This window comes from Catharus ustulatus, chromosome 4, assembly GCF_009819885.2.
Source record: "Catharus ustulatus isolate bCatUst1 chromosome 4, bCatUst1.pri.v2, whole genome shotgun sequence".
Lineage (NCBI taxonomy): Eukaryota > Metazoa > Chordata > Aves > Passeriformes > Turdidae > Catharus > Catharus ustulatus.
In genome coordinates, this window is record NC_046224.1 from 59,912,548 (window position 1) to 59,935,950 (window position 23,403).

A 23,403-nucleotide genomic window follows, 5' to 3' on the forward strand; every position below is an offset into this window, starting at 1 on the left:
AAGGTTAAGACAAGCAAACAAAGACAAAATATGTTAGACAAAGGGTCAACAAGTATTTATCTGGCATTGCAGAAGTTTGCATTCTTGCAGTGATGCCTGGAATAGATACACCACTGAAGACAGCAAACACTGGAATCACTGAAGTGAGGAGGAGGAGGAGGCTGGCAGGTTTTGTTTGTGGCAACTCTACATGGTTGAGTGGTAACAAGAAGTTGTTTTGTTTTGTTTTTTAACAAGTTCTAGATGGGATCAGGCTGCAATAGAGGCTTTTGTTTGAGTTTGTTTGTTATTTTTTTTCTCTGTAAATAATTAATAAACGTCAGTTATCAGACAAGACAGGCAATCAGGAACCATCACCAGAAAGCAGGAATAAATAAATGTAAAAAATAAATAAAAAAATTAGAAGTATTCTAAGAGAAAGAACTGTTTTAGAGAGAAGAAAATCAGCAGAGGCAGTAATATGTGACTTACATCACAAGACCAAGGAATGTAACATAGAGTTGTATGTATTACATTACAAAAATGGGAAAAAAAAAAGTAAAAAAAAAAAATAGATGCAATGTACACAGCTTTTAAAATAACTTTTACATGCTGGAGAAAATAAAACATCAATCCAAGGATATTAGTGAACAATAATAAAGATCAATTATCCATTCAATAAAACCTGCTCTCAAAGCTGTCACTCTTGTGAGTTCTCCCCATCTGGAACTTCCTCAGGACAGGGATTGCAGGATGGAGCCCTCTGCATTATCAGAGGCACTCACTGAGAGAATCCCTGCACTCAGACACACCTTGTGCAGACAAAAAGGCAGAGCCCAGCTCTGAGCCCCCTCCAGCTTTACCTCTGCCAGCATAAACCTCGCCCTACCCCACAATTTGTGCAATGAAACCCCTCAGAAGTGAGCAAGGCTCTGGGCAGCCACGGAGCTTTATGCCATGGATCTGACCAAGACAGACTGGCTAAAGGTAACTGAGAGATTTCCATGAGTTTCAAATGCTCTGTCTGGCAGCATAGGAGAGAAAATATGATAAATATGTGTCTGTGTTTTTTTAACCTCAGGAAAGGACTAAGAATTTGTAAGAACTTGAAATTGTACAAACAAAATAAAAAGTCAACATGTCCGCAATGCCAATGAAAACCATTATGGATTTCAGGTTCTGATCTGTGAGTAAGAATTTTCAAATATTAACTTGCACTATGCAAAAATGCATATTTATTTATTTATTTATTTTAAAAGTGGAGTGGAAAGAAATGGTGTTAAGCAAATTATACACTTTATAATCATAAATATTTGCAAAGCATCTGCCAAGATGCTCCATGTCTTGACCGGTTTTTTCCTACTGATATTCTGAATGAAAGCTTAATCACTACAAGTGCTGTAATTTTCAGAACCATGAAACATACACCAGGGAAGAAAGCACATAATGATGACTCCTTTTCCCTGGTAACAACTCAGAATGGGAGGCAATTTTTCTAACCTTGCTCAAGCAAGGAAAGTGAACTGAAGAGCTGAACTTCCATTCAAAATGATGAACATTCTACACCTTTTTATTTCAAAAATAGCCACGAACAGAAACAAAAGTCACAAGCGGGTAACAAAGGGGTATTTCACCAACAAACATTTGGACAGAACACTCACAAACGCTTCTGTGTGCCTGGTTGAGCCAGAAGCTGCTGGAACACCTTCTGTGGGACACACACACACACACTCACACACACACCCATGGCACAGAAATTCTGAGCAACCCGAAATGAAACGTGCTGCAGAGAAGTACTCACCGATGCAGGTTCGGCCATCTGAGTGCAGGGCATACTTCTGATGACAGCCACACACAGGACCAGTATCTGTGTCATCACAGGTGTGTTGGCAGCCTCCATTCCCATAGTTACAGGTTACTAGTTAAGCCCCAAATGAATGTGTATATATGTATATATAAATAAAATGACAATGAAACCAATTAGTCTGGAGAGCTTTTCAGAACATAGAAGAGCAGTAACATACCAAGACATAAGGCAACATAACATTTGTGCTTGCAATTATTTCTATTTCTTCCTTCTGCCCCCTCCCTCGTGCCCTAGCCTCAATCCATACAGGGAAGGAAAAAAGAGAAAGAAAAATAAAAGCATTTTTCCTACTCTATTTGAATTAATAATTTCAGTGTGACCCTCAGCCAATTCCATGTCTTCCTAAAAGTTACATGCTTCATATCCATGATGAAATTAACAGTCTACCAATACAAATGCATAGTTTCAGGTTCATAGACAGCATCTGTCTCTTGTTGCCCCTTCATTCTCTCAGTAGAGGAAGTAGGGACCAAGCAGAAAGAACAGAACCACAAAAATCTTGAAATCCACTATATAAAGTGCTGGCCCCCCTAAAGCAACAACCTTAAAAATAAAACAAGAAATGCTTGTTTTCTTTTTTTCTTTGCAACAAAAAGTACACAGTTGTTTTGGCTATGCCATGTGCTGGCCTCAGCCAGGAAGAAAGAGATGCCACTTTCACTTCCAGCAATATAGTGAAGAACAGCTTTTAGCAATTCAAATCTCCTCAGTACTTAACATTTTTTTGAGAATAGGTTAGAGTTTTGAAGGTTACATGAATTAATAGATCAGATTCAAGTAATTACCTTGGTCACACAATGGATTTAATTTCTGCCAGCTAAAACAAACCAGATTTAAAATATTAAGCTGGCTAGCACCATTTAACAAAGCCTCTCACTTGCCCCTGTGTCATTTCATCCTTTGCAGCTTGACAGTGAATAACAGTTCTGATTTGACTGATTTCTGAATTCTATTTACTGTCTTTATTTGGACTAGGTTCTTTACTGGTAAATATATACCAGTAAATATGGGGGAAATCCAATATGCCATTATTTAGTTATATATTTATCATTTCAGAGGACTTAAAGGTTTTGAAATGTTATGCTAATTTAAATGCAGACTACATTTCTTTAAATATTGACTCCCAGTAATCAGAAGGAGCTTCCTCCCATTGGTCTTAGCAGAACTTTCCTTCTAGATAAGAATTTATAAAAGAGGCAGGGTAGCAAGTTGCAATATACAGTAAAACCAAAATAATGATTAACAAGATTTGAAAATCCTGTATCCAACTAAAATCTGAGGTTGTATCTCATGCAAAAGGACTAAGTTCATATTTTTCCCCACTGAACTCAGTGACCCTGCTTTAATTCTAGTTCCTGAAAATGGAGTAGACTGGAATTTTCCATCACAGCAACTGGAAATGAAATATCCCACCTCTGGTGTGAGTTCCTCAGTGCTGAGCAGCCATGCCACTCTCAGTAATCACTGAAGTATTTAGCTTAAAATGGAACGGTTCTAAAAAAAGCAACTGAGGGAGACCCACCACAGCATACCCAACAGAATTCCCATTAAAACCTCCTGCCAGTATAGGAACCACAAGTTTACAATTTCAGCTCCTGAAATCCGGCAAAGATCACAATAGGAATTGTCCACCTCTCAAGTGAGTACAGGTGCAAACATCCTTGGTCCTTCCCACTGTACACTTGGGATAAAAACTCTTGTGCTGTTCAGAGATAGAGAGGGAATAGCCTTGGAGCCTGGAGGCAAATCTCTGAGAAGAGAGACTGCCTGGATTCCCACCTCACTCTTCAGGAATATTACTGTCCTATCCAACTGCAAAGCATGGCAGTGAGAAAGATGGGGAGACCTGCCTGATCTGTATTCCCTTTTTGGGGTTTGACAGTTTGTGCACTAGACTGGAAAAAGGAAATTGTGGCTTCAGTCCAGCCAGACAGAGGAGGGAATATACCCCAAATCTTAAGAATCCCAAAGTTGCAAGGAATTACATTACAAAACCCCTAGGCAACAGCCACCCTCAGGCATTCTTTCTCCTTCTCCACTTACAGCTTACCTAATAATTATTTTTTGTGAAAAAATAGCTGAAGCAAATCAGTCTGCTTTGCATCCAAAGGAAGCAACATTTATTTCCTTTCAATACACAGTAACATTTTGGTTTTTATTTTTGATGTAAAACCCCCAAAATTCTATGTTAATTCTCTATTCTTAAAGTTCCCACCTTTCCAACTAAAACATGCTTATTACTTGACCCCATATGCCTCTAGGACTAGGTGGAGTTTCTATCCTTGTTAGACTGCAGTGCCATCACAAATTAACTCTAAGGTGTTGTTTATGCCAGATGTTTAAATACATTTCTAGCCAACTGTATTTTTATTGAGGATTTTAAAGTGCAATCAGCAACAAAGTGTGTATTTAAAAAATGTGACTGCAGTGGTTATTTTTGGCATTCCTTGCTCAAAGCCTCTGCTGGCAGAGGTGAAAATATCTTAACATGCTTGCTCTGACCCACGTAATATGAGGAACTTTTCCTTACTATATTTGCCTATGAAAAAATTGTGCTAGGCTGATGGCATTTATAGCAAATCCTGCAGAATCACACACTTTTACAGCTTCCCTGCATATTAAAGTTCTACCCAGTTCATGAATGCACATATAGGTCAGCTCCTTTTCCTGTCTCCTAGAAACATTAGCAAATCATGTTTTTGAAGGTTTTGAATTTCTGTCTAGACTACAATTTATTTATTTATTTTAAGTAACTGGAGTCAACATTTTGGAGTTTGATAGTTCTACAGGTGAAATTGGTACAAAATCCAACTGTAAAATATGTCACTTCAATTTTCTTCCAGCCCTCATTCTGTGGCAGTGACACAGTGAGAAGTTCCTCTTGCTCAGAGGAAGAAAATCATAATTATTTAAAAGCAAATAGACATCCAGATCTACTCCATTTTTGTCAGAAAGAATTAAAGCAATACCAATGAGAATTCATGAAGCGTTAAAAACTATTTCTGATAAATTTGGACTCTGCAGCTATGCAAACAACTGTGTGCTCATTCAGAATCTGTGATATTAAAGAGGCAAACAGAGGCAAAAAGGTAAATTCCAACAGACACAGATCACTTAAAATATCATAAATCATGTTAAAATGAAAGGGATGGAAAACAGTGAGTTGTTGGGTTTTTTTTAACCAAAGGAGAACATTCACATATCTGTTAGAACTCAGACATATTTATCCCCACAAGGCAGATTTAAAACCAGAGTAACACCATCTTTTGACAGTGCTTCAGCATTTGCATGTGTCTTAAATGCAGTCAAAAATGCTGGGCTCTTTCCCTAAGTGGGAGAAATGCCCTGTACAACAGCAGAGAAACCCTACAAGGACACCCAGCCTCGTGGGACATGTCCAGGGCTGGCAGCCAAACCACCAGGCTGTTCTCCCAACACTACTCCATGTGGATAAAGAGCTTCAGGGCTGACACTGGGGCTTCAAAGTGCCTTCAAACCAGAATCATTCTTTTCACTGACTGCAATGCTCAGGATTCTGGGCTGCCCAGACACTTTTCTGGTCCTGGCAGGTGGCATGAAGCCCTACCTGTGCACCTGCCCACACTGGAACCAGCAGCATTTATTCAGTTTGACTGGGCTGAGCTAAACAGCTCTGAGACACAGCTTGGCATGTGGGCCAGTGCTTGCACACAGAGAAATACATGCGGACTAGTCTAGAAATGACATTTTGATCATGAAAAATGAGAAACAACTGTCTGAAAGAGAAATGACATCTGAAAGAACAAGAAGGATCTTAATGTACACATTCCAGTAAGTATTGATATTGATATTCCATGTTAAACTCCCCAGAAGACAGAAAATATCAGAACTCAGCCTCACTTTACAGCCTAAATCATGTTTTCAGTCCTCCTCTGAAGTTTCTCAGAACCCTCTTTCTGGTTTCTTCCATCTTATATGGCCATGACAAGAAGTACTTGAAAACATATGGCCAATTATTTAATCTTGCATTATTACTCGGTAACCTAAAAAATTTCCCAAGACAAAAGTGTCCTGATCCTGCCCACATGTGGACTGAAATATATGCCATGGCTCAGATGCCACAGAATTTGTCACCAGACAGATATTTCTTTTTTGTATAATGGGCTTTTCAAGTGAGCGTGTTGTCATGCCTGATAACTTGAAAACTGCACTGTTTCTTAACTAAATTGGTCATTAAATACATAATTTACATAAAGATATGGGCACCTCTATGTGATAAAGCTGTGCATGCAACATTGCTTACATGATTTATTCTAGTATGGCTTTACATTTTCAGCATTCTGGAGATCTTTGTACTGGTAGAAAACACTTACATGAGGGCACTGTCAGCAGGAGCTGAAAAGCTGCCGCTTGGCATAGGGAGGTTGGCATTTTATGGTGAAAGATCTAGACAGGATTTTTAGAATTACTTTGCACTAGCCTTCCTGCTCACTTAAATCATTATTTTCCAAGAAGGCAGACAGAAAAAGCTGTAGGTAGGGTTACCCTGCATTTTTCATTAAAAGATTCAGCTTTTACTTGTTTATAACTCTCAGGTTGCAACTTGCCGGTAGGTGAATCAGCTTTAGGTTTACTCTTACTTTTAAGCTACCGGCTAAGAAAGAGAGGAACACAAAAATTTGGTGAAAAAGTTTAACTTTATCAAAAATTTCTAATGCAGTCATGCTCAGGAGTAGGATCTTAGTATCTATCATGGATACAGGTGTAGAAAGAAGAGATAAATTCCCATGTTCTTTTTCAACATAATCTGGAGTCAAATTGACAGCTCTGAAGTATCTTATTTCTGCTTCCAGCAAGTATCTGTGAAAATTACGGACAAAGCATCATCTTCTCCTGGGCTTGTGTACACCAGAGGCCATTAAAGTAGTTTACAGGAGTAGCAGTAAATTCCCAGAAGCTGAAGTTTACTGATGCTTTGGATCTAAAGGATGCAGTTCATCTGAGGGATCCTGTATGGATCTGTGTGATTTTGCTTGGTGCATTTCTAGATGGCTCTTGATGTCCCTTTCAGCCTCAACACTTCAGTGTTTTCTTAACATGCTGGGCAAAAGAAACCATTAAGGCTGCAATCTTAAGCACTCAAAAGCTACAAAATACCAGACTCATACATAGACCTGTTGTGTCATGATAACTCTCCTTAGTGACAAGTGCAGAAAACAGTTTGTGTCTCAGTTAGTGCTAGTGAAGCTGGGGAAAGTCAGGGCTATGGAATCTTTTCTCATCTGCTGCAGAGTGAGTAGCAAACCAGAAACAGACTGTCAAGAAAGAACAGTCTTGTTCAGACAGTGAAAAGAGCCCTAAAAATTCTAACCTATTTCTGCCTTCAGGAATTCCTGTTTAGAGCTTGGCAGGACACTTGCATCTCTTCTATTACAGGTTATTGATATTATGATATTATTGATGTTTCTCTATAGCATTTGCAACTACTGCAACTGCTGGAGCCATCAGGAGTTTGGCTTGGATCATATTAACGTGCTGTAAATGCTTAGCTGGGTTCTGTGTGGCTCTTGTTAATCACCTATCACTACTAAATGACTTTGACATTAATATCTTTTTATTAATTTCTCTTTTGCAAGATGGTCAAAACAATACTTTTTAACTTGAAAAGAGTATTTTGAAAATGCATTCCAAATGTCTAGAAAGCACTTTGACATTACAGTAATGAGTATCGTGGGAAAATCCATGAGGGAATGAAAAATTTTGTGTCCAAAATAGGGTTTAAATACTGTGCAGCAGGAAAGGCATGAGACTAAATTATGGAGAGGAAGCTACCGAACACAAATCTGTTCAATGAGCACAGATCATCATGGACACTGAATGGTCAGCAAGAGTGACTGCTCTATCAGCATGAGAATGTAAATGATAAAATGGGATGTGAGTATGTAACTAGCATGTAATGACAATCATGTGAAGCATGCACAAAAAGCATGGAGCCTTCCTCCAAGTGTTTCTGCTAACTTATTTTAACACCTTCCTTTGAGGAAGACTTGAATTGTTAATAAAGGCCTTGGGTCAATACATTTGAAAACCTTTCCCAGTGGCCTGACTGAATTGCAAACTGGCTGATAAAAATCCACCCAGAGTGAATTTAGGTGTACTAAGAGGCACTACGTTCTCTGTCACTTGTTCACATTAAAAAACCAGAGCAGCAAGCTCTGACAAACCCTGAAAGGCATGGACTCCTGGAGGACCATGATAAAGCAGCACAACTGAGAGGGATACAGGGTTTTACAAGGGTGTATCAGGCCCTACCAGCCCCTGTTATACAGGGCTACAGCCCCAGACCAGGCTGGCAAGTGGGAAGTGTCTAGCTCTTCCACACAGCTGCACTGAGTAGTTGCAAAACTGCAGGTCAGGATTTAAGCCAATTCCACTGAAATAGTTACCTGTGAAAAAGTTTTTTTTCTAGAAATGGCTGAGATTTGGTTTCAGAATTAGGCTTCTATAAATAGCCTGCTGCAATCTCACGTATTGTCCCAGGCTATCTGACTACACCTCCACACTTCTGTGCATTTGGAAGGACTAGAAGTAATTATTTTAAATAAGACTCTGGATCATACTTGCAAGAATGTGCTGTGGATTTAGAAGCTGGTGTGCTTCAAAGCAAGCTCTGCAGCCTTGGAAAACTCAGTGTCCCTTCTTAGAAGTCTGTCATCAAAAGTTCATTATACTTCCAACTACAATTTGAACACCAGAGGGCACAGAATAGATTGAAGTTTTTACTCCAATAGACCCTGAGACATTTAGAAATAATGTTCCAGAAAAGGCTCTAATCCTCCTGCCACCATCTATTACTGAAACTCCCAAAGAATATAAGAATTTGAGGAAACAAATAATAACAACATAAGTAAACATCCTCCCACACTTCACCAATGTAGTTGATGTTGCACTCCAATTAACAGTACACAATATTTACTCCTAATAAACACTGAGAATGAAAATTACCATAAGGGCATTTTTCTCTGTGCTTTTGCCTTTGGCCCTGTGCAGTCTCTTAATATTAAGGGGAAATCAGGCCGTACAATACTCTGTGACATTTCTTCATGACATTCAAAAGTGATTATTTTGACTTTGTACTTGGGAACTTATATCATCAATGTGTGTTTACATAGTGGAGATCTCAGGAAGAAAAAATCTGAAGTGTATGAAAGACTGTCTCAAAAATACTGGACCTGTGCAAAGCAGCAAACATTTTATGTTGTTTTACTGCACTTTTTTTCTCTCTCTCAAAGCTACCAAGTAGGAATGCAAGCTATTGGACCCAGATCTAAGACTCACTGGAGCCATCAGAAAGATGTTCTGAAGCTTTCAGATGATGATGCTGAGGTCAATTATTTGAAGCTGTACAGAACAATTTCTAATTTTGTGGGCTAATGAGTATCTGCATCTTTAGCATCCTAGCTTCAAGAATACACCACTCTGGGCTTTTCTCTGAAGAACAGTATATATACTGCAGCTGTATGTTTTCCAAGAAATAATTATAGAATGTGAGCAGTGGAATCAAAACTAGAGCAATCATTTCTGTCTTTTAAAAAAATTGGAACAGACACTCTTAATTTGATAGCTCCGGTGGGTTTATCATTAAATTAATTGATGCATCCACCTTTGTAGACCTTCAAAATATTGCAAGCCAGAATCCACTATGCTTTATTTGTATTGCTTTAGAAGAAAAATCTGGATTAAACTGATCCTTCATTTTTCTGTATTCACAGGAGGGTAGAAAAATTATGATTTTGATAACTGAGCCACTGCCAACATTCTATTATTCAATCCCTCTTATCCACCCCCAAATGCATCTTCTACAGCAAAAAAACCCCCTCATTACTAAAATTGCAAATCACCTTTGGCCAAAACAAAGTTAACTTCTTCTGGAACATAACAACAATGAAGAAAACAAGACATTTTGGGGCATTGGAAATTTAATCTTCATCTACCTACATTTGCAGTCCTTCTGGTTTTTGGCAAGTTCAAAGCCAGGTCTACATTCACAGGCAACCCCACCTTTGGGTGTCTCCCGGCAGATGTGTGCACACCCATGATCTTTGTTCATACAGTTCATACCCTCTGTGGAAAAGGAAAGAAAAATAGAAAATATTAGCATTAAAATAAAATTACAAAATAATTATGCATATCCAGTCCTCCAATAATTTTATCTGTAACTTTTATTTTTCATCTGGACTGTATTCCACAAGACAAAAGAACAGAGCTGAAAAGAGAGATATAGTCAACAAAACAGTGTAATAAAAGACAAACATGCTCAAGGGCAAATATGAGCACTACTGTGTGTCTCTGTTTCATGTGGAAACCTAGGATTTCTCTATTCTGTATCTATATTCTAATCTTTCATGAAAACATCAGGGATTTAAAGGATAGTCCAGGAAGTTGTCTGTCCCACAGAGCTGAATAAGTTATCTCACTGTTATTTTTTTCTTGTATAAATTGAGTGGCTGTTACTCTCTGGTGCATTTTTATATGCCTGTTAATGTGCTTTATATTTTCTAACACACAAAATCTGCCAAATAATATAACCAAGCATTTTTTGCTTGGATCTGTTTCTTTGCTATTTGTTTTACATCTCAATTCCCTGTCATCTGCCATAAACACAGTTACTAAACAACAAACCTACTACCACTTTTCTCTTTGACTCTATTAAACAAAACACACCAGCTGCTCAACAAACATCCAAGTGCCATGGGTGGATTCCTGCTAATGTTTATGCCAAGGAAAAGTATCAACCAGCTTTCTTTTAATCATCACAGAGACAAATTTAGCTTTCTAAACCATGTCAGTGATTTGGACACTGAATGCACCTTATACTCTTCGAGCCTTTCATTACCGTGTTAATTCAAATCCCACATATTCACAGAAATCTTGAACTCAGTTCTTATGGGTCAGCATCTAACATTCCTTGTGTGAACGAAGGCTAGCTAAATTTGCATTACAAAGCCTTCCCAGACTTCCCCTTGGATATCTGACCTGTAAAGGAGAGACAAATTCTCTCAGAATGCATTGGCAGAGAATTCACGTTGTAACTCAGCTTGCTATGCTGAAAACTGCGTGTGCTGCCCAAAACTCTGCTCTAAGAGACATCAGGGTGGACTCTGCAACTCATTTGGCACTTTGCAATGTGTCTGCTCCTACCTATTCTAGACTAATTTCTCAAAACTACCCCAGTGCAAAATGTTCAGCTTAAACCGACAGTGCCAGTGTATTGCAAGTAAATGTTTTTTTTTTGTGTCTAGAATTTTGAGGAGGAAATGCTACAGAAAGCCAGCCAGAGATTGCCTCAGGGTGACAGAAGTTAACAGCTTCAAGAAGTTATTCACACTGCTCAGCTTTACCTCTGAGAGGTATGTATTAGTAGAGTAATGAAAAACACACATCACCAGGCTGATTGAATATTTTTGTTCACCTCTCCTACAAAACACACCAGGTCTTAAATCTCACCATCTATGAAAACCAATATTATAGACAACAGATGTATTTATTCCTTCTAAATTCCCCTCTGTGCTGTCCTTGAGCCTAAAAAGTTGCTAAAACAAAGTAAATTGCTATAACCAAGTAAGTTATTCTTTGTAAACTGCAGCCTGGACAACAGATGCTGCTGTGAGATACAAAACACACGATATGCTATAATATCCCATCCTACACATCAAAGCGAGGTAGGAACGCTTTGTGGGGCTGAACAGATACAAGAAACCTGGGAATGGCCTTATTGAAGGGTTTGAGGCATTTTATAATCTCTTTCTCTCCACTTCTCCCAACAAAGGATTTCAGACACAATGTGTTTGACAAACTGCATTCCTGTGCACTGCGCTATGCTCCGAAAGGGATCTGGGAAAGATAACACATGGCTGATTGAGTCCCACTGCCCAGGCTCTGAGAAGGGAGGAATTATAGAGATGAAAGCAGATATTTAATGGCCCACAAGTGTAATCAAGCAAGTGATTTTTCAATGTTTACTTGCAGATACTGAATATCTGCCTTTATGGGAAGATACAGACCGTGCACTGCTAAAAATATTGGAGAGAACAAAGATCAAAGTCATTACATTTAGAAACAAAAGTGATTCTGGTATTTGTGTATAAGACCACAATATTTTAGTAACTGTAATAATTATTCCAGTTATTGCTTTACTTAGAGTTGTCTAAAAACTATTTCAGTTCCATGTTTAGCTGGAAAACACCATAGAAATCTCCTAAGCCTGAAAATCATTATTTTAGAAAATACAAGTTTTCTTCTGGTGAAATGAAAGACCATTATTTTTCAGTCAAGAGCAGGAGCTCACGCACAAAAAAATTTCTCATTTTCATGTCAGTATTTTTCAAAATCCTTAAAAATTAAAAAAAAATTACAAAAAAATCCTAAACAAAACCTTTTTAGCCTGAAAAAATTAGTGAAATAAGAATGCAGCAAATTAATATTTTACTTTGCTAAAGATGCAATCTAACCCAAAACTGTGTTAACTTGCAAGTGATTTTAATCATTCAAAATCGTAATTTTTCAGATTAGTATTATATTTAGATTTTTCAGATTCAGTATTTATCTAGATGTCTTTTGTATCAGTCTATATACACAAATAATTTATGAATCATCATTGATAAAGTTTACTTTTTTGCAAGTTGGCTCTTCAGGCAATACTGAATCTTTAATGATACAGCACATAAGTAACACTAAAAATACAACAATATGTTAAGTGTCTTTTTGGTACTAATCTTAGTTTCTATACAAATGAATATAAATAGGAGAGAAAAATGCTCCTAAAATGACTTTGTTCAGTATTCTCTTGAGCAGGATGTAGTCCAAACTTTAAAACAGATAAACCATCTCCGGTATTTTCCTATAGGTAGTGAAGAACTGCTCCGATGAGCTCACACTGCTGCCACAGAAGCAGTGAGATGTTTGAGTTATCATTTCTCCTTGCTATTGCCCCCCGAGGAAAAAAGCTTTGCAATGTTTTAGTTAATGTTTAGCAGCCACCTAATGCACACATGCTTTTTCCATAAGGGGCACAGAGTGTGAATAACAGCCTGGGAAAACTTTCCCTAATGCTGAAGGGGGATTTAAGCCTCTCAGTGCCTGCCTTGCTGCTCAGCCCCAGGACAAGGGGAAGATGGGCACTGTGCTCCAGCCCCACTGTCACAATCAAAGCCAAACTTTCCTTATTTGCAGAAAGAGGTGGAAAACTACTAATTCAAATAATAAAAAAAACCTCATTATAATGGAAAAATTGCATGGGATTCTGCTGCTTATTTATGTGTTTGAAGTTGTTCTCTTTACCACCATCAACTCAGCAGATGGGTCCTGGCACCAAGAGGTGCCCTGTGCCTCTTAGGGTGCACGAGGTGATTGATGTAGTGCAGAAACAGGAGAGGGAGAACCCCATGGAACTATTTGAGGTCTCTCCCAAGTCAGTACAGGATGATGCCCACTACAGTTTTACCTCAGTGTGTTACACAGCCTGGGCAAAGTACCAGATGATGGATCTTCTATCCAAGCCCTCACCAGAAGGAATTTACAGAATTATTTACAGAACTTGCAACCCCCTTCTCTCTCCCATTGTGTGCACATCTACCTCGCTCTGCTTTGGAACACAAGGAGCTGTTCCCAGTTTGTCTTGGTTTTTGCAGTCTTGGTGTCTTCCAGCTTCTAGAACTAATGGGACTATGGGTCAAGTGACAAACCATGGTTCCCAAATGAAGGGAAAGACTAAGTGTTGGTAACAGAGAAGTCTGCACACACACACACACACAAAATAACCTTACTTTATCAGCATGACAGTGAACTGTCCAGTGTTGAAATGTTCTAGGTTTTACATGTTAACTGTTAAAAAAAGCAGTGTCTTAAAGATTACTTTAGGTAATCTCTAAAGCCAGCACAAGAATGGGTGCATGTCTCTTCAGCAGTGCTGGCAGACAGTCAAATAAACTTCTGAAACACAGACACATTCTCAGCAAATTCACCTTACAGACAGCAAAACAAAATCCAATGGAAAATATAAACAGGAAGGGAAGTGTCACTTAAGAAAGGAAAACACTGATCTAATTAAACTAAATCCTCTCTCAGCATTTTAGATATGACTTGAGAAACTCTCTTCTATTGCCTTCCTGGATTTTTTTCTAAGTTACAAAAGATTGTTCATGGGAGACTGACAGCCACTGTTATGTATACCCACAATCCACACTCATTTTTGTTCCTGGTCTAGGAGAGATTTGGATGTGAGTCTACTACATTAATCCAGTCTGCCATCTAGTTATCAGAAATCTCTTAATAGTGCTGCTCTGCAAAATGTTCAATCTGATATAATGGCCTCTCCATTGTATTATGCTCTAAAAATGTTTTCAGCTCAATGGCCCTGAAAGTGCTTAAATCAGGCTGACTGTGACAACTAAAGCATGGATCAGCCTTCATTTCTCATTAACACTGTCTGTTCTCATCTTAATTAGGACTTTTAGCAATTATTTTACCATGTGGCTCATCATATATGCTTAGATTATCCTCTGTGTTGCCATGATTTCACTTACTCCATATTTATACTGCTGCTGTTTTTATAACTTTCAAATAAACATGCTGATTCCAAACAGGATCTGAAAAAGACTACTTTAAATTGCATCAACAACTTTCAGAATAGTGTCAGACTATATGTGCTTAAATGTGCTAAGAACATACAGGAAATCTTGAACTTAACCCATGCATACACACTGACATGCCCAGGAGCATCTGCATCATTTACAATCTTGAAAACTACATAATTACATTCCCTTTTTTGTTGATAAGTTAATTTTATCACAAGGTACACAGTGAGATCTCTTACTAAGTTGCACCATACATATCTTCAGCAGCAGAGAAAGGAAAGAATTCAAGAGGAAACAAGCATCCTCATTCTACTTGTTTTGTAAACTATTAGCATCATAGGAATTTCTTTTCTGTCCTCTTTTTAAAAATTGTGTAGGAAATTTGGTGCTACAATAAAACACACTGGTCAACGACCAGGCAGTTTAGAAAACTGAGAAAGACAGTTCCTCTCACAAAGTTCTTACTTTGTGAGGAATGCAAGCCAACCAAAAGATACCAAGTTTCTGATGGAGACAGGAACATGATGTCAGTGAAAATGTGAGATGGCTGTTCTAAGCCAAATGCACATTATGCATGTAGGTTTTTGTCATACAGAAACAGACTGTTAACTTTTTGTCTGGCTTGCGGAAAGCAGCTCCCCATCTATGCCTGGGAGGGTCCCTACCTTTGCCTTCTAACTCCAGGATCTTGTGCGCATCTCAAGGGTGAGGAAAATCAGCATTTGGCTGAACAACTCAACTAGAGTCAACAAATACATATGGTCAGATCTTAGAATCATTAAAACCAAAGGACTGTTTTCCAGCAGACTGGATCTGACCTTTAGGTTGCACAGTTGCATCAGATCTTTTGAACACTTCTGGCTCCCTAATAAGAACCTGGTTCTGGGATGTGAGGAATGTCTGGGTGAGCTCTGCTCCCCAGTGAGATTCCTCAGCTGATCACAATGCCACAGGCACAAAGCATCCAGCCAGGAACAGACCTTTGGAGCTAAGTGAGAAACTCCACACTGGACAGGCTGGAAATGCAATCATCTATATAAACATCTAATGTTTTTCATACAGTTAACTGAATGAACACAACATCTTCTTCCCATCCTCATTCCTGAAATAAGTTGTTTGGTTCTGCCTAAAATTTTAGGAAAAAATGGTTGGTTCAGTGACTACAACTCACCCCAAGAGAGGTTGGAAAGAAAACAAATAAAGCAGGCAAACTGTCCTGTAGAACAGAATTCTACACTATTAAGTAGGTTGTCTGGAGAAATCTTGGACATGGTACAAGAAAACAGCTGCTGGTATATTATAAAATAAACAAATTCAAGTTTGTTTAGCAATTACATGTCTTTTCAGTTTGGATCTGAAACAAGCTTAGGGCCAGCATCTTCAGAAGGCAGACTTGCAGTCTGATCTCTGACAAGATGTTCCTGCTCTGAGTGGCAGCCAGGAAACCACATGGAGAGGGTTTTTGTCTTGAGATTTAGAAACGGGCATGTATCAGAAATATAACTTCATTCTTTCAGCAGTTAGAGCACAGATTTGCAGTTCTGCAAAGGTGCTGTTGTTTCAGGAGAATGATGAGAATGAATGGTCCAAGTTCAAGAGAGAAACCAGATTCCAGAATAAGTCATCAATTCCCATAGGACCAAGAAGAGAATAAAGACTGGCTCAAATCCATCCCATACTGGTTGTGACCAGCTTGTGACTGCATGATGGCTTTTTGGAACACATGAAAGAAGGTCTGCAACCTCAATTTGCTTTCCAAATTGCAGAGCTACCAAGAGAAGCTGAGGCTTGCTGAAACTCCTACTAATAGTCTCTGTTACCTTCACACACATAGATATGGATTATCTAAAGCATAATAATTCTGCAAGACAGCCCAGAACCTGTGTGCCACTGCTGCTCTGGCAGAATCAACTGTGAATCTCTGCCAGTATAGACTTGGCACCTGATGTTGAAGGGGAATAAATGGCAAGGGAAGAAAAAGGTACGGACAAGAAAGGAAAGAGAAACAAAACACAGTCAGCACTACAGCCTGCTTTTAACTTTGCTTCATCTTTAAATGGAAATTCCTGAAAGAGTAAAGCAAAGCAAAAGAAAAGGGAGGTTTTCAGGGAATAGCTGCCAGATGATGTCCCTTGGCAATGGAGGTGACCCTGAGGGGAGGAAAGGCCATGCAGGAGGCAGAGGAGAGAAATGCACTTCAATCTGAGTCTTCCCCACTGCTCTCCTATAACTTGGTGCCTTGGTGGGAACAAATAAACCTGGAGTCGTTTGGCTCTCCTGAGCCCCAGGGCTGTGGCACTACAGCAGAGCCAGAAAAGGACAGCAGCAGCAGCTCCAACACCTTCAGCAGGGCAGGGATGGTGGAACAATCACCCTGCCACACCTCAGCCCGCTCTGGGATCTCAAACACTCCCTCACAATGGCAGCATTGAGGAAACACAAAGAAATCTGAGCTGGCACAAGAATAAGAAACTTGCAGGGTTTTTAAAAAATATTCATATGAGGTCTTTGGGGCTCTTAGCATACTAAAGTTAGGAAAACTTATCTCACTCTTTTCTAGATTCTCTCTCTTTGTACCTGCTTATAAAATGGGAAAAATGTGAAACAGAAGATCAGACAATGGCAAGAAAATCTTTTTTCCCTTCCTGGTCACTGGAAAATTCAGTATTTAATCAAACATTCACCACCTCTGCCAAGCGAAACTTCTCACAAAGATGTAGCAAAGTTTTAGGTCTCCAATAAAAAGACTTAAAATAATCTCAGGAGCAGATACTTTTCACAAAAATAAGTTAAAAAGTTAATTGAAAAGATGGCTTTTCATTACTGTTTCATGAGAAGGTTTTGAACAAGTTCTGAGCAAAAACTAAATCACTACAGTATTATTTGTGTAAAGATAAGGCAAGAAATGGGAGGGTAGGATTAAAAAACACCCAACTAAAATTTTGCAATTTTTCCCTTCTGCAATGTGCGCAACTGACATGAGATAGACTTGGTTTTTAGAAATATTTCTAATAAAATATTTTAAAGGTAAGTATTTCTAGGGCACTTTTCCAAACACACAGAGTATATTCAGATAGATGGAATAACAGTAAATATTTCAACAACACTTTCCTTTGCAGGAACTCTTTCACATCCCAAACTCTTCCCAGGACAATTTCCCAACTTCTTTCAAAATCACATACTTAGCAAAATGATAGATGACATTACAGTATATGCATCTATAAATATTATGTACTGTAATAAATGTACATATTGTACAGTACATAATTATGTATTGTAATAGAATATAATACTATATATATGTAGCAATTTTTAAATATAATGAATATTCATAATTATATGGCATTCTATATGTACTAATGCATATATAACCTATTTAAACTCAAAAGTATGTTGTGCAAGGAATGAAGGCTGCTCACTCTTCTCCAGATAAATACAAAGAATAATTTTACATCAAGAGTATCATTTTTGTAGTAGGGCTAAACATGATCAAGATATAAAGCTCATTCTGTCACCTTGTTCCTTATAGAATAAAAAAAAACATTGACTGAGATGTTACGGAATTCCTCAACTTGCACCTGTGCTGAAAGGGCCATGTAGCACTGAGGTGGTTACATTTATCAGAGACAAAGCAATACTGTTTCCAGCTTGCTGTTCAGTTTTTTGGGAGCCACTTCAGCTCTGGGAAGCTGAATGTGAAGCAGCATCCATGTGTAGCTGTGCTATAGTCCCCAGAGTTTCACATTTTCATTAAGATTTTGAGAGCAGGAAAATCCAGTGGTAATAGTCCAACAACCCAACAGATGATTTCTACCAGCTGTGGTGACTTCCCAAAAAGACACGTGCAATTTAGAACCAAAACTTCACCAGTGAATTTGGAGCCAGAGGGTCAACTACAGTTCCCCTCAAAAATCAGACTCTGAATAGATTTAAGTTGTACATTTACACACAACACAAGTTCATTTTAGGTGCAAAGTGTCCAAGTCCCAGGGTTTGTACAGCCCACTTCCATGGCATGCAGGAGATAGTTTGTTCCTTAGGGAGGTCTAAAAGGAAGGTGTGCACTTGGTGCCAGGAAAAGCACAGAGAGAGCAGAATGGATTTCAAACATTCTGAAATCTGATATGTTCCCTTCTCTTTTTTCTTACAAAACACAGATATATTTCACTGATGAGTCTCTGAGAAATAGAACATTTTAGAACTGCAGTGGAGTCAAAAAGAATAAAATTATACTGTGCCTTAGAAAATGCTATTGCTTCTAAATGCTAATATAGCAGGATTTTACATACCCAAGGATGATGGAAGACCGAATATGAAAGCCAAGATATATGTTTGCAAACTGCCTTGTGAGAAAGTAATTTGATTTCCTATCAAAATGTGTTAAGATGTGTGTAGTGTCTGGGGTAAAAGCAATGTTATCTGGAGTATTGTCATAACTAAACTACTTTAATAGGCTGTGAGTGTTTGGCTCCTCCAGTCTCTGTCTCTTGATTGATTATTTAGTGAGTCTGGTCCTAGAGTTCACAAATTTCAAAATTCGAGGGGTTTTTTTTTTGTCTTTCTGATCAAAGAAATGTTTATGTATCCTTCCCATACTGTGTCTCTTTAAACCATTGGCTTTTTCAAAGTGTTTTTTTTTTTTAACACCATAATGTGATGTACACAGAGAGGTAAATGATGTCAGAATCCTTTCTGCCCCAAACCAGTCTGTAAATCTTCAGAAAAGCAAAGTTCATGGGTGCATTTAAAAGGGGCACAATCTGTTTGTGCTTAAAAGAAAGTCCCCCTTTTTTTTTGTGTGTGCAGAATAACAATGCCAGAATGTGTTATTCCAAAGAACTGTTGCCATGGTGATGCCATCAATAACATCATTTTCTGCATCCTTGTCCTTTAAACACATAAGGAACGCAACAAGCATTGGTAAATGTGAAAAAAGAACAATTACCTTTTCTTTCTCAACAGCAGAGGAAGCCTTTATTCACCTCATCAATAGAAAATTATGTAGAAAAGAATAATAAAGACTGTTACAAGAAGCACCAAGAAGCCTATTAGTGACAAAAGCTTTTTTTTCCCTTTCCATGAATAATTACAGCTCTTCAAGAAGAAATCAGCCTAGGCTAAGGACCCTTTGCAAGCTTTAGATGGTAAAACAAACATTTGACTATACAAGGATTTCCCTTTCATGTACCTTTCCAAGGAAAAACAACTAAAATCCAGAGTGAAATGAGAGAGAGAAAACCCAGAGAAACATCTGCTGCAATTAAATTTACAGAACCCTGCTCATTCACCTAAAAGACTCATAACAAAAGCAGCTAGACTAGTGACAGAACCAATATAAATTTCAAGCCAACAGGTTGAAGTTGTCTATAGTGGAAAACTTGGGCTTTTTAAATCACATAATAACAGGAAACTATTCTGATTCTGTACAAATGGGGGAAACAGGATTTCAACACTAGATGTGTTACCAAACAGTTGGAAAACACTGTTCAGTTTAAAACCTCAGTGGCCAAAGCAAAATGCTAGATACACTTCTTACACCAAGTCAGTTCATAAATAACAGAACCTTTACCAAAGTAAGATTTGACTGCAGGGACTTCTAAGAGTCATAAAGCAAATAATTAGGAGGTCCTTCTGAAACATTACACTTTTGTCATGACTCTGATGGCGATGTTCAAACCCTGAATGTGCTGCTTGGTGTTTCCTACATAAAGTGAAGGTCCACCTATTGTGCACTGGCTTGTTTGTATCTTTTTGACCTTTCTTTATATACCTATAGTAGGATCAGAGGCTGAAGATGAGGATGGAAAACCTTCTGCTTTCTTCTCCTTGCCTTCAGGTAGTAAAAGGAACATGTGTAAGAGAAAAGTGTGGAGGAAAGGAAGAAAGGAGTGATGTGAAAGATGTGAGTTGGACATGGGGAATGTGCACATCCCACAGAGTTGGACTAGTGGGGGTTAATGACAGCAAAGATACATAGCAGAAAACTGATCAGATTTAAAACAGTAAAATGAATTTAATAAGATGATGCAATTCCATGCCCCTGAGCTGAATTTGAGTGATCTATGAGTAAAAGACAAGAAGTTAACCACATGGCCACACTTACAATGGAAAATTTGTGCTAGATAGGAAAGGAACTTCAAGATGTTTAAATCTTTTCCTACACGCTTGGTCTTACACTGTCCTTTGATTTCTCACTGCTTTTCCCTCTACCTCTAAAGAGAGATAATGCTTGCTCATTTTGGATAGCTCCTTCAGCTCTATCCACTTATCACTGTGGAAATCCTAAAGGAATTGTGACCCAGTAAAGAGGAACAATATATGGAGATGGTGGGAACCAATCATTTTCCTTTCTCTTTAGAGTGTCTGCAACGTTTTAAAGTGTTCCACTATTCACTCCAGTTTAAATGCTAACACTGACTGGGTTCTCTTTAATGGAAAAAGAGCTTCCACATTCTTTCTAGATTTCAACACATTTAGGAATTGTTTAGAAAGCCCCATGGAAAGGCTTTAATACAGCAGCTGATGGCCTAACCCAGCTTATCTGAGGGGCTATTCACCAAATTCCCCAGAAAACAACAATTAGTGCAATCTGTTTCTCAGTATCCAAACATTACTCTTTATCTCTTAAGCCGAAGGAATAAAAGACAAATTCCTGGAAGGAAACATTATGATTCCCTTCCCTTACGACTTGCCTGAGACTTGGAAAGAAAATGTCTACTTTTGTAATTTCCTAGTTGGCCTCAAAAGGCTGAAAGTTGAACAGTAATTCCCAGTTTACCAGTCCCTCAGATCAACACTCCTGCATGGTTGTCAACAAAACAAACCAATTGTTTTGATGAATTGGTAAAAGCCTCTTGAACTCCTCTGAGATAATTTCAAAACCACTGGAAGTTTATATGCCTAATTTATGAAGTAAGTATTAAAAGTGTACATGTGTCTTATTAAGCAACAGTTTCCTAACTCTGCTGAACTCTGTGACTGAAAGGACATTTAGTATTAATTGCTTGTAGGTTATTCAGAACACATGCAGTGCATAAGGGTCACTTCAGTGTTATACTGTTCTTACACAGATCTTTGAGAAAATCTTCTGTAATTTTTATTCTGATGAGAGAAAAAAGCTACTGAGATTAGATATTTTAAAAGATATGCCAGTACATACATTATTCTCCTTCACTAGTAATTAAAACAAAAATTAAATTCTTCACAATCATCAGGCATTACCTAAATCATTCTTTTTTTTCTGTCCCCTGAATCCTCAGATGGAATTTTCTCCATTTGATCCTTTACAATAGTATCATTTTTAAGAAGAAGCAGAAGGAATGATGTAAAAAAAATCAAACTTCCTTATGCTAACATATTCTAAATACTAATGGTGCTTCTCAAAAGAGAGATCTTTCCATCTTAGGAATATTTGCAGAAAAGAAACCTGAAGATGAATGTCCCTAATGTCCATAGTGGTCTGTGGCTGGACTGTCACAAAAATAAAGCAAACTATATCATACTGTAACCTGATTAAAACTCCAGGATTTTATGGCCTCTGCAAGGATTCATTCACCTCTATAAAATCACAATTTCCACTTGAATGGGTATATTTGCCCTATACTTAGGTGCCAAAATTATTTTTTAAATGTTCTCAAAGATGGCAGTGAAAAGATTTAATGTCACATTTTTTTGGCCACAACCTGCAAAACAAAAGCTAGCAAATATGTCTTACAGCTGCTCTGTCATCACCATGGAGGTAACAGAGAAGACTTTTTGTGACACATCTCTGCTAAGAAACTTGCCAGATCCTTGGCTGAGAGAAAAATGAAAGCTGTAAGTGTGTGGGCATTGCTCAGATGGAGAAAGCAAATGGGAGTTGGGTCCTGGAGGCAAAATAAGGAGCAGAAGGAGCTGGATGGGCATGAAGGGACAGTCAGACAGACCCTGAGTCAGATGCCTGTAGGGAACAGAGGAATGATGCTGGCACTCAGCACATGAGCAGCCTGAAGACAGGGTAACAGCCATGCTGGAGAAGGAAAGACAAGTCCCATGGAGAGAAGGAAAGCAAAGATGTTTTTGATGAAGTGATGGAAGTGATCTGGAGTGGATGTGGAATAGGGAAGGCAGTGTGCTGAATGGAACAGTAAGCTACATTCATTACACTAGAAAAACACGGAAGAAAATAAACAAAAGAAGAAAAAAAAAACCCAGAAGAAAATACTGAAAAAGTGAAATAATGGAATAATATGTGGAAAGGTTAGCAGACAGAAGCAGTCACTGTCTAGAGCCTTCAGGCTCACCAGGAAAAGGTGTGCCACTGAGCTTTCCCATATTCCTCAATGACAGGACATGACAATTGCTTACATGTCACTAAAGTTCTTGGCTTGACAACATGTATGCATTCCAGGATCTCTAATACAGTTTTGTGGGAAGGTTTGACTTCATCTACTACATTCTCACCACAGCTCTGTGTGCTCAGCCTGCTTGTGGGCTGACATCAGACTGAAAAAACATAAGCATTCCTCTCTGTCATTGGCATAAGGGCCATCATTATCAATATCCAGCAAAGCATAACACTGGAAACTCTGTACATTTAGAAGCACAGTACTGGGCAAACAACCTGTGATATAAACAGGAGTTTCAGGTACCAGGTAAAATATTGGTTGAGCTTAGCATTCTTGAGTCTTTATGAAGTGGAGTTCTTTGTGGTTTGACAATATGTTTCTAACTGTCTGTGTTATTACCACAACTTGGAATTATTTGTAGATCTGGAAAGTCCCCACAGGGTGGAGGTTGTATGCCATTTTAATACATGTTGTACTGTTGGGTTTGGGCATCACTCATGGGCTTTTTTCTACACTCATTGAAACAATGAAAGAGGCAAAGAATCCACACTTGGGCCTGACTTCAAACTTTAAAATCCAGTTTGATGGTAATCCACATCCTAGAAAATTACAGGGT

At 38.4% G+C, this 23,403-nt stretch overlaps 1 protein-coding gene across 2 annotated transcripts in view; it reads right to left on the reverse strand.

Annotated features, from left to right (window-relative positions):
- The window catches only part of SCUBE1 (signal peptide, CUB domain and EGF like domain containing 1), a 188,963-nt gene that overhangs the window by 79,174 nt on the left and 86,386 nt on the right, over positions 1–23,403 (reverse strand). For both annotated transcript variants that reach the window (XM_033057868.1, XM_033057867.1), the window contains exons 5-6: positions 9,824–9,949; positions 1,781–1,897 (exon numbers count right to left, since the gene is read on the reverse strand). In XM_033057868.1, coding sequence (XP_032913759.1) covers positions 1,781–1,897; positions 9,824–9,949 — 243 coding nt within the window. The remainder of the gene's footprint in view (positions 1–1,780; positions 1,898–9,823; positions 9,950–23,403) is intronic.